This window comes from Anastrepha obliqua, unplaced genomic scaffold (genome assembly GCF_027943255.1).
Source record: "Anastrepha obliqua isolate idAnaObli1 unplaced genomic scaffold, idAnaObli1_1.0 ptg000218l, whole genome shotgun sequence".
In the NCBI taxonomy this organism is placed as follows: domain Eukaryota; kingdom Metazoa; phylum Arthropoda; class Insecta; order Diptera; family Tephritidae; genus Anastrepha; species Anastrepha obliqua.
In genome coordinates this window covers 14,150-25,343 of record NW_026562280.1, presented here as the reverse complement: position 1 = coordinate 25,343, position 11,194 = coordinate 14,150, and the positions used below count along the sequence as shown (strand labels likewise).

The window sequence follows — 11,194 nt, the reverse complement described above, 5'->3', positions numbered from 1 at the left end:
GTGATTGTTTTACATCCAATTTCCAACCAATTGCCAAAGAAGTGTACATTGTTGGAAAGAGGAGAGTCTTATCTAACTTCTAATGAAAGTTTCAGCGAAATCGGAGCAGAATTGAGGGAACTATGCGACTTTTACCGCCAAAAATGTTCAGAAAAATTCGAGTCAGAAAGGCTTTTTTCTGACATTTTGTGATTGTTTTACATCCAATTTCCAACCAATCGCCAAAGAAGTGTACATTGTTGGAAAGAGGAGAGTCTTATCTAACTTTTAATGAAAGTTTCAGCGAAATCAGAGCAGAATTGAGGGAACTATGGGACTTTTACCGCCAAAAATGTTCAGAAAAATTCGAGTCAATGAGGCTTTTATGTGACATTTTCTGATTGTTTTACATCCAATTTCCAACCAATCGCCAAAGAAGTGTACATTGTTGGAAAGAGGAGAGTCTTATCTAACTTCTAATGAAAGTTTCAGCGAAATCGGAGCAGAATTGAGGGAACTATGCGACTTTTACCGCCAAAAAAAGTTTCAAAAAATTCGAGTCAATGAGGCTTTTATGTGACATTTTGTGATTGTTTTACATCCAATTTCCAACCAATCGCCAAAGAAGTGTACATTGTTGGAAAGAGGAGAGTCTTATCTAACTTTTAATGAAAGTTTCAGCGAAATCGGAGCAGAATTGAGGGAACTATGGGACTTTTACCGCCAAAAAAAGTTTCAAAAAAATTCGAGTCAATGAGGCTTTTATGTGACATTTTCTGATTGTTTTACATCCAATTTCCAACCAATTGCCAAAGAAGTGTACATTGTTGGAAAGAAGAGAGCCTTATCTAACTTTTAATGAAAGTTTCAGCGAAATCGGAGCAGAATTGAGGGAACTATGGGACTTTTACCGCCAAAAATGTTCAGAAAAATTCGAGTCAGAAAGGCTTTTTTCTGACATTTTGTGATTGTTTTACATCCAATTTCCAACCAATTGCCAAAGAAGTGTACACTGTTGGAAAGAGGAGAGTCTTATCTAACTTTTAATGAAAGTTTCAGCGAAATCGGAGCAGAATTGAGGGAACTATGGGACTTTTACCGCCAAAAAAAGTTTCAAAAAAATTCGAGTCAATGAGGCTTTTATGTGACATTTTGTGATTGTTTTACATCCAATTTCCAACCAATCGCCAAAGAAGTGTACATTGTTGGAAAGAGGAGAGTCTTATCTAACTTTTAATGAAAGTTTCAGCGAAATCGGAGCAGAATTGAGGGAACTATGGGACTTTTACCGCCAAAAAAAGTTTCAAAAAAATTCGAGTCAATGAGGCTTTTATGTGACATTTTCTGATTGTTTTACATCCAATTTCCAACCAATTGCCAAAGAAGTGTACACTGTTGGAAAGAAGAGAGTCTTATCTAACTTTTAATGAAAGTTTCAGCGAAATCGGAGCAGAATTGAGGGAACTATGGGACTTTTACCGCCAAAAATGTTCAGAAAAATTCGAGTCAGAAAGGCTTTTTTCTGACATTTTGTGATTGTTTTACATCCAATTTCCAACCAATTGCCAAAGAAAAGTACACTGTTGGAAAGAGGAGAGTCTTATCTAACTTTTAATGAAAGTTTTAGCGAAATCGGAGCAGAATTGAGGGAACTATGGGACTTTTACCGCCAAAAAAAGTTTCAAAAAAATTCGAGTCAATGAGGCTTTTATGTGACATTTTGTGATTGTTTTACATCCAATTTCCAACCAATCGCCAAAGAAGTGTACATTGTTGGAAAGAAGAGAGTCTTACCTAACTTACAATGAAAGTTTTAGCGAAATCGGAGTAGAATTGAGAGAACTATGGGACTTTTACCGCCAAAAATGTTCAGAAAAATTCGAGTCAGAAAGGCTTTTTTCTGACATTTTGTGATTGTTTTACATCCAATTTCCAACCAATTGCCAAAGAAGTGTACACTGTTGGAAAGAGGAGAGTCTTACCTAACTTCTAATGAAAGTTTCAGCGAAATCGGAGCAGAATTGAGGGAACTATGGGACTTTTACCGCCAAAAATGTTCAGAAAAATTCGAGTCAGAAAGGCTTTTTTCTGATATTTTGTGATTGTTTTACATCCAATTTCCAACCAATTGCCAAAGAAGTGTACATTGTTGGAAAGAGAAGAGTCTTATCTAACTTCTAATGAAAGTTTCAGCGAAATCGGAGCAGAATTGAGGGAACTATGGGACTTTTACCGCCAAAAAAGTTTCAAAAAAATTCGAGTCAATGAGGGTTTTATGTGACATTTTCTGATTGTTTTACATCCAATTTCCAACCAATCGCCAAAGAAGTGTACATTGTTGGAAAGAGGAGAGTCTTATCTAACTTTTAATGAAAGTTTCAGCGAAATCGGAGCAGAATTGAGGGAACTATGCGACTTTTACCGCCAAAAATGTTCAGAAAAATTCGAGTCAGAAAGGCTTTTTTCTGACATTTTGTGATTGTTTTACATCCAATTTCCAACCAATTGCCAAAGAAGTGTACATTGTTGGAAAGAGGAGAGTCTTATCTAACTTCTAATGAAAGTTTCAGCGAAATCGGAGCAGAATTGAGGGAACTATGCGACTTTTACCGCCAAAAATGTTCAGAAAAATTCGAGTCAGAAAGGCTTTTTTCTGACATTTTGTGATTGTTTTACATCCAATTTCCAACCAATTGCCAAAGAAGTGTACATTGTTGGAAAGAGGAGAGTCTTATCTAACTTTTAATGAAAGTTTCAGCGAAATCGGAGCAGAATTGAGGGAACTATGGGACTTTTACCGCCAAAAATGTTCAGAAAAATTCGAGTCAATGAGGCTTTTATGTGACATTTTCTGATTGTTTTACATCCAATTTCCAACCAATCGCCAAAGAAGTGTACATTGTTGGAAAGAGGAGAGTCTTATCTAACTTCTAATGAAAGTTTCAGCGAAATCGGAGCAGAATTGAGGGAACTATGCGACTTTTACCGCCAAAAAAAGTTTCAAAAAAATTCGAGTCAATGAGGCTTTTATGTGACATTTTGTGATTGTTTTACATCCAATTTCCAACCAATCGCCAAAGAAGTGTACATTGTTGGAAAGAGGAGAGTCTTATCTAACTTTTAATGAAAGTTTCAGCGAAATCGGAGCAGAATTGAGGGAACTATGGGACTTTTACCGCCAAAAATGTTCAGAAAAATTCGAGTCAGAAAGGCTTTTTTCTGACATTTTGTGATTGTTTTACATCCAATTTCCAACCAATTGCCAAAGAAGTGTACATTGTTGGAAAGAGGAGAGTCTTATCTAACTTTTAATGAAAGTTTCAGCGAAATCGGAGCAGAATTGAGCGAACTATGCGACTTTTACCGCCAAAAATGTTCAGAAAAATTCGAGTCAGAAAGGCTTTTTTCTGACATTTTGTGATTGTTTTACATCCAATTTCCAACCAATTGCCAAAGAAGTGTACACTGTTGGAAAGAGGAGAGTCTTATCCAACTTTTAATGAAAGTTTCAGCGAAATCGGAGCAGAATTGAGGGAACTATGGGACTTTTACCGCCAAAAAAAGTTTCAAAAAAATTCGAGTCAATGAGGCTTTTATGTGACATTTTGTGATTGTTTTACATCCAATTTCCAACCAATCGCCAAAGAAGTGTACATTGTTGGAAAGAGGAGAGTCTTATCTAACTTTTAATGAAAGTTTCAGCGAAATCGGAGCAGAATTGAGGGAACTATGGGACTTTTACCGCCAAAAAAAGTTTCAAAAAAATTCGAGTCAATGAGGCTTTTATGTGACATTTTCTGATTGTTTTACATCCAATTTCCAACCAATCGCCAAAGAAGTGTACATTGTTGGAAAGAAGAGAGTCTTATCTAACTTTTAATGAAAGTTTCAGGGAAATCGGAGCAGAATTGAGGGAACTATGGGACTTTTACCGCCAAAAAAAGTTTCAAAAAAATTCGAGTCAATGAGGCTTTTATGTGACATTTTGTGATTGTTTTACATCCAATTTCCAACCAATTGCCAAAGAAGTGTACATTGTTGGAAAGAGGAGAGTCTTATATAACTTCTAATGAAAGTTTCAGCGAAATCGGAGCAGAATTGAGGGAACTATGCGACTTTTACCGCCAAAAATGTTCAGAAAAATTCGAGTCAGAAAGGCTTTTTTCTGACATTTTGTGATTGTTTTACATCCAATTTCCAACCAATTGCCAAAGGAGTGTACATTGTTGGAAAGAGAAGAGTCTTATCTAACTTTTAATGAAAGTTTCAGCGAAATCGGAGCAGAATTGAGCGAACTATGCGACTTTTACCGCCAAAAAAGTTTCAAAAAATTCGAGTCAATGAGGCTTTTATGTGACATTTTCTGATTGTTTTACATCCAATTTCCAACCAATCGCCAAAGAAGTGTACATTGTTGGAAAGAGGAGAGTCTTATCTAACTTTTAATGAAAGTTTCAGCGAAATCGGAGCAGAATTGAGGGAACTATGCGACTTTTACCGCCAAATATGTTCAGAAAAATTCGAGTCAGAAAGGCTTTTTTCTGACATTTTGTGATTGTTTTACATCCAATTTCCAACCAATTGCCAAAGAAGTGTACATTGTTGGAAAGAGGAGAGTCTTATCTAACTTCTAATGAAAGTTTCAGCGAAATCGGAGCAGAATTGAGGGAACTATGCGACTTTTACCGCCAAAAATGTTCAGAAAAATTCGAGTCAGAAAGGCTTTTTTCTGACATTTTGTGATTGTTTTACATCCAATTTCCAACCAATCGCCAAAGAAGTGTACATTGTTGGAAAGAGGAGAGTCTTATCTAACTTTTAATGAAAGTTTCAGCGAAATCAGAGCAGAATTGAGGGAACTATGGGACTTTTACCGCCAAAAATGTTCAGAAAAATTCGAGTCAATGAGGCTTTTATGTGACATTTTCTGATTGTTTTACATCCAATTTCCAACCAATCGCCAAAGAAGTGTACATTGTTGGAAAGAGGAGAGTCTTATCTAACTTCTAATGAAAGTTTCAGCGAAATCGGAGCAGAATTGAGGGAACTATGCGACTTTTACCGCCAAAAATGTTCAGAAAAATTCGAGTCAGAAAGGCTTTTTTCTGATATTTTGTGATTGTTTTACGTCCAATTTCCAACCAATCGCCAAAGAAGTGTACATTGTTGGAAAGAGGAGAGTCTTATCTAACTTTTAATGAAAGTTTCAGCGAAATCGGAGCAGAATTGAGGGAACTATGGGACTTTTACCGCCAAAAATGTTCAGAAAAATTCGAGTCAGAAAGGCTTTTTTCTGACATTTTGTGATTGTTTTACATCCAATTTCCAACCAATTGCCAAAGAAGTGTACACTGTTGGAAAGAAGAGAGTCTTACCTAACTTTTAATGAAAGTTTCAGCGAAATCGGAGCAGAATTGAGGGAACTATGGGACTTTTACCGCCAAAAATGTTCAGAAAAATTCGAGTCAGAAAGGCTTTTTTCTGATATTTTGTGATTGTTTTACATCCAATTTCCAACCAATTGCCAAAGAAGTGTACATTGTTGGAAAGAGAAGAGTCTTATCTAACTTCTAATGAAAGTTTCAGCGAAATCGGAGCAGAATTGAGGGAACTATGGGACTTTTACCGCCAAAAAAGTTTCAAAAAAATTCGAGTCAATGAGGCTTTTATGTGACATTTTCTGATTGTTTTACATCCAATTTCCAACCAATCGCCAAAGAAGTGTACATTGTTGGAAAGAGGAGAGTCTTATCTAACTTTTAATGAAAGTTTCAGCGAAATCGGAGCAGAATTGAGGGAACTATGGGACTTTTACCGCCAAAAAAAGTTTCAAAAAAATTCGAGTCAATGAGGCTTTTATGTGACATTTTCTGATTGTTTTACATCCAATTTCCAACCAATTGCCAAAGAAGTGTACATTGTTGGAAAGAAGAGAGTCTTATCTAACTTTTAATGAAAGTTTCAGCGAAATCGGAGCAGAATTGAGGGAACTATGGGACTTTTACCGCCAAAAAAAGTTTCAAAAAAATTCGAGTCAATGAGGCTTTTATGTGACATTTTGTGATTGTTTTACATCCAATTTCCAACCAATCGCCAAAGAAGTGTACATTGTTGGAAAGAGGAGAGTCTTATCTAACTTTTAATGAAAGTTTCAGCGAAATCGGAGCAGAATTGAGGGAACTATGGGACTTTTACCGCCAAAAAAAGTTTCAAAAAAATTCGAGTCAATGAGGCTTTTATGTGACATTTTGTGATTGTTTTACATCCAATTTCCAACCAATTGCCAAAGAAGTGTACATTGTTGGAAAGAGGAGAGTCTTATATAACTTCCAATGAAAGTTTCAGCGAAATCGGAGCAGAATTGAGGGAACTATGCGACTTTTACCGCCAAAAATGTTCAGAAAAATTCGAGTCAGAAAGGCTTTTTTCTGACATTTTGTGATTGTTTTACATCCAATTTCCAACCAATCGCCAAAGAAGTGTACATTGTTGGAAAGAGGAGAGTCTTATCTAACTTTTAATGAAGGTAGGTAGGTAGGTAGGGTGGTTGTCGCAAGACACACTTAGACCTTCGGCAGGTCCATTGTGATACCACTGGAGCTTATCCTTACTCTACGTGTTCCTTTTCAAACCATCCGGTTGCTTTAATAAACGAGCAGAGCTTCGTTAGTTTTAGATGGGCTATGTCCGCTACATCAGTTAGAAATGCTGTATCGAGAGTGCGCAGCCTTCTCATAGCTAGGCTTTCACACTCACATAAAAGGTGTCTGACTGTTTCCTCTTCTTCTGTATTAAGACAGCTTCTACAGAAATCGAAGTAAGGGAGTCCTAACCTTCTAGCATGGCTGCCTATTAAGCAATGACCAGTTAAAACACCTATCATTTTTCTTATAGATTCTCTGTTGAATCGTAGCAAGATCTTCGATCGACCGCTGTTCCAGTTCGGCCATGTCTGTCTGCTTAGTTCGCATGTTGTGAGGTTTTGCCAGATTGTATTTACCTTTTTGATGGTTTCCCTGTCTATAAGTAATTTACAAGTGGCTATGGGCATGGGTATCAGCGCCTTATCCGGTTCGAGATCGAGCGTTGTACCGGTTCTTGCAAGTTCATCCGCCTTACAATTTCCTGCAATGTTTCTGTGGCCTGGCACCCAGATAAGGTGCACCTTGTAGCACTTAGATACGTCATCTAGTAGTTTAAAACATTCTAGAACTGTTTTTGACGAGTGTGTTTTTGATTCCAGCGCTTTTATTGCTGCTTGACTGTCCGAGTAAATGAAGACTTCATTTGCGGATAATACTCTCGTTTTTATCTCTTTAAGTCCCTCTTTTATGGCAGTGACTTCCGCCTGAAATACACTGCAATGATCAGGCAAGCGAAATGATTGGCATACTCCGAGTTTGTCGGAGTAGACCCCTCCGCCTACTTGGTTGTCTAGTTTTGAGCCATCTGTGTAGATGTTTAAGTCATTTATCTTGACAATGAGCCCGTTATCCCATTCCTCTTTGGAAGGAAATACTGTGACAAAGGATTTATCGAAATTGATGTCCTTGGTCCTACAGAAATCCGTTGTGCTGGGAATGCAGGGGAATTGTTCTAAAATTGAGGAGTGCCCTCTTTGGTACGTTCTGAGTAGGCCGATTTCTCTTAGTCTGAGAGTTGCTTTGGCAGCTGTTTGCTTACCGTACTGCTCTATTGGTAGAATGTTAAGAATAATATTTAGTGCATCTGTGGGTGTGGTTCTGAGGGCCCCGCAGATGCAGAGACTGGCCATTCTTTGTACGTGTGCCATGGTTCTTTTGACGTACAATTTATCTAAAGCTGGCCACCATACTAATATGCCGTATGTTAGGATTGGTCTGACAATTGCCGTGTAAAGCCAGTGTACGATAGATGGGGAGAGACCCCAACTTAGTCCTATTAGCTGTTTACAAGAGTATAGTGCTATTGTCGCCCTTTTTACTCTATCTTCGACATTTGCCTTCCATGTTAGCTTTCGGTCTAGTATTAGACCTAGGTAGCGGGCCTCATCACTGAATGACAGTGCCGTTCCACCTAGAGTCGGAGGAGTTATATTTGGAATTTTGTGTTTCCTGGTAAATAGGATGAGTTCAGTTTTATTGGGGTTGACGCTTAGCCCATTTGCTTTTGACCAGTTTTCAACCATGTTTAGTAAATCCTGCATGACTTCTATGAGTGTATTGGGGAATTTCCCCCTTACTACCAATGCAACATCGTCCGCATAGGCTACAACGTGTTGTCCTCTCTCCTCTAGGCTCTTTAGCAATGAGTTTAGTGCCAGCACCCATAGGAGAGGGGACAGCACACCGCCTTGAGGTGTTCCTCTGCTAACTTTTTTCTTGATCTCTGAGTCCCCTAGGGTTGCGATCACCAATCTGCTCAAGAGCATGTTTTTGATGAACTCAACCAGGGCGCCAGAGATCCCGAAGTCCGTCAGTGCCTTTATTATGGTTTCCGGTAGGATGTTGTTGAATGCGCCCTCTATATCTAGGAAGGCTACCAGTGTGAATTCTTTATTATACATTGACTTCTCGATTTCTGTAACAAGTGAGTTAAGTGCTGTTTCGGTTGATTTCCCTTTACAGTACGCATGTTGTGAGATGCTGAGCTTATAAGGGCTGATGTTAGCCCTAATATGCTCTTCTAAAATTCTTTCTAATGTTTTTAGCAGAAAGGAGGATAGGCTTATTGGCCTGAAATCCTTAGGTGTCGTGTGTGAACTTTTTCCCGCTTTAGGGATAAAGACCACTTTTACCTCTTTCCATGTTGATGGGACACTTTTCAGTTTCAGAGCGGCCTTAAATATGACCGTCAACCACTCCATGATGTAGTTTAGTGAATGTTGTATTTGGGCCGGGAATAATCCATCTGGGCCCGGTGATTTAAATGGTTTGAACGTGTTCACTGCCCAGGTTATCTTAGTTTCAGTGATTATTTCTTCAATGTCAGAGTTTGGTCTTTCTGTACCATTGTTGATTAACACGTTAGATGATTCGTTGCTGGGAAAGTGTGTGTCCACTAGCAACTTCAGAGTTTCGTCACTCGAAGTAGTCCAACTCCTGTCCGGTTTTTGGAGGTATCCGGTGGTATAGTGTTTTTTTGAAAGGATTTTACGCAGTCTGGAGGCCTCTGTGGTTCCTTCGATTTCTCCACAGAACGTTCTCCAACCAGACCTTTTCGCTTTCCTAACTTCTTTTTTGTAAATTTTTAGCTTAGTGTAGTAGCAGTCCCAGTCTTTACTCTCTCGTGTCGCTTTCGCTCTATTAAACTGTCTTCTGCTGTCGTTTCTTAGTGTAGAAAGGTCTTCTGACCACCAGGGCGGCTTTTTCTTCCCCTTATACTTAATTAAGGGGCAAGCCTTGTTTAGCGCAGTTCTACAGACCTCCGTAAGGATTTGTACGTGTTCGTTCAATGATTCTCTGTCTTCAATTGTAATATTTTGGGAGTTTGGAAGTCTTTCCTTAAGTTCCCGTTTATATATATGCCAGTTGGTCTTTTTCAAGTTCCTGCTGGCGGGCGGGGCCCGTGAGTTTTTTCCCCCAAATTTTATTTCTATGTAACGATGATCGGAGTAAGAGTGTTCATTCAGAACCCTCCACTGCGTCATCTTTTCGTAGAGGGTTTGACAAACTAGCGTAATATCAAGAACTTCCTGTCTATTGCGCGTAATAAATGTAGGTTCGTTGCCTTTGTTACACACTAAAAGCTTACTACATATAATATAATTGAAAAGAGACTCACCTCGTTCGTTTGTATCCGAGCTCCCCCATACGGTATGGTGGGCATTGGCATCACCTCCTAGGGCTAGTTTGCGGTTGTGTGCTTTGCAGTCTTCCACAAGGCTTCTTATTAGCGGCGACGGCAGTGGACCTGTGTCGTCTCCAGCAAAGTAGAACGAGGTTAGCCAGATGTTGCTTCCGCTCACTTCCCAGCTAACCGTCGTAGTATCTGCGTTACTGAAATTTTGAATCATAAATATATTAAGATGTGCTTTTGCCATTATGCATGCTCTTTTAGTACCTTCACCATTGGTCTTGTATACCTTATACCCTGATGTCCTCAGACCGCAGATTTCGCCATTCCGTACCCAGGGTTCCTGGATGAGGACTACGTCCGGCTGATCTTCTGCCAGACGCTCCAGGAGGGCAAGGCAGGCTTCTTTACAGTGATGAAGGTTTATCTGTAGAAGATGCATCAGCTGTTAGCGTTATGTCTGGGTCTTCTTTGCTTTCGCATAAAAGTTCCCTTTCGGAATACTTACGCTGTTGTGTGTGGTACTTACCCTCCCGTTCGAAGTACAGCCTCCCTAAGCCCATTTCTGAGCCTGAAGAGGCGTATTCTTCTTCGGTGGGCCGGTCGTCTTCGCTCATTGGCTCGGTTTCGCTCATGGGTTCTAGTTCGCCCATGTGCTTTTCACCTTCCTTAGTGGCGAGGAACTCAATTGCATCTGTGTCTGTTTTGTAAATGTGAAGTTTCACCTTTACAAAACCGTATCTCAGATGCCCATCGCATTTCGCTAATGGTTCGATTGAATTCTCTGTGAGGAGCAGGAGAGCCTGCATGGTGGCGCGCTTCTGCTCTTTCGATTCTTCTGCGCTATTTTTGTTTGTGAGAGTTTTGACATACCTCCATTCCTGCGTTGGGATGTCCGGATTGCAGACCCGAATGAGCTTCATAATCTCTTCCGGGTCTTCGACGGTTGAAGGTAACCAAACCCTTGCTCGCGGCCTGGACGGAATATCCTTCCTGTCCACGACCACTAGCTTGGCATTTGGGTACACTTCGCCGACTTTGGAGATGGCCTCTTTATACAGTTGAACCGATCTCTCATCGTCGCAAGCTATAATTTTTATCTGGCCTTGGTGCCAGCCTAAGTCTTCGCACGCAGGCGGGGGACCGGGGTTCTCCAGAATAACTTTCAGTGCCACTTTCGTTAGCTCGGCCTCGATCCATTTCCACTGGGCCCTGGGGATCATACCTTCTGGGTGGTTCTCGTCCAGAACTCCTATGATAATGCGGTCTTTTGCAACCTCCGCAAATGATCTTCTGGGCGTCACGCCCATTGATTTGTGCCTTTTTGCATTTGGCTTATTTTCCTCCGAGGACCGCTGTCGTTTCGGAGCCGATTGTGTTGGTTTGAAGTCAGGGTTGAAATCAGGGATGATCGCTTTCGCTCTATCAATCGCCTCTTTCA

The 11,194-nt window shown here is 39.9% G+C and overlaps 1 protein-coding gene across 1 annotated transcript; it reads right to left on the bottom strand.

Annotated features, from left to right (window-relative positions):
• Positions 1-10,009: 10,009 nt before the first annotated feature.
• LOC129252482 (uncharacterized) lies at positions 10,010-10,873 on the bottom strand. The gene is made up of 2 exons (XM_054890932.1): positions 10,283-10,873; positions 10,010-10,180 (listed from the first exon to the last, which is right to left on the bottom strand). The coding sequence occupies exons 1-2, from the start codon at positions 10,674-10,676 to the stop codon at positions 10,161-10,163; spliced, it is 414 nt and encodes a 137-aa protein (XP_054746907.1). The 5' UTR covers positions 10,677-10,873; the 3' UTR covers positions 10,010-10,160.
• Positions 10,874-11,194: the final 321 nt, after the last annotated feature.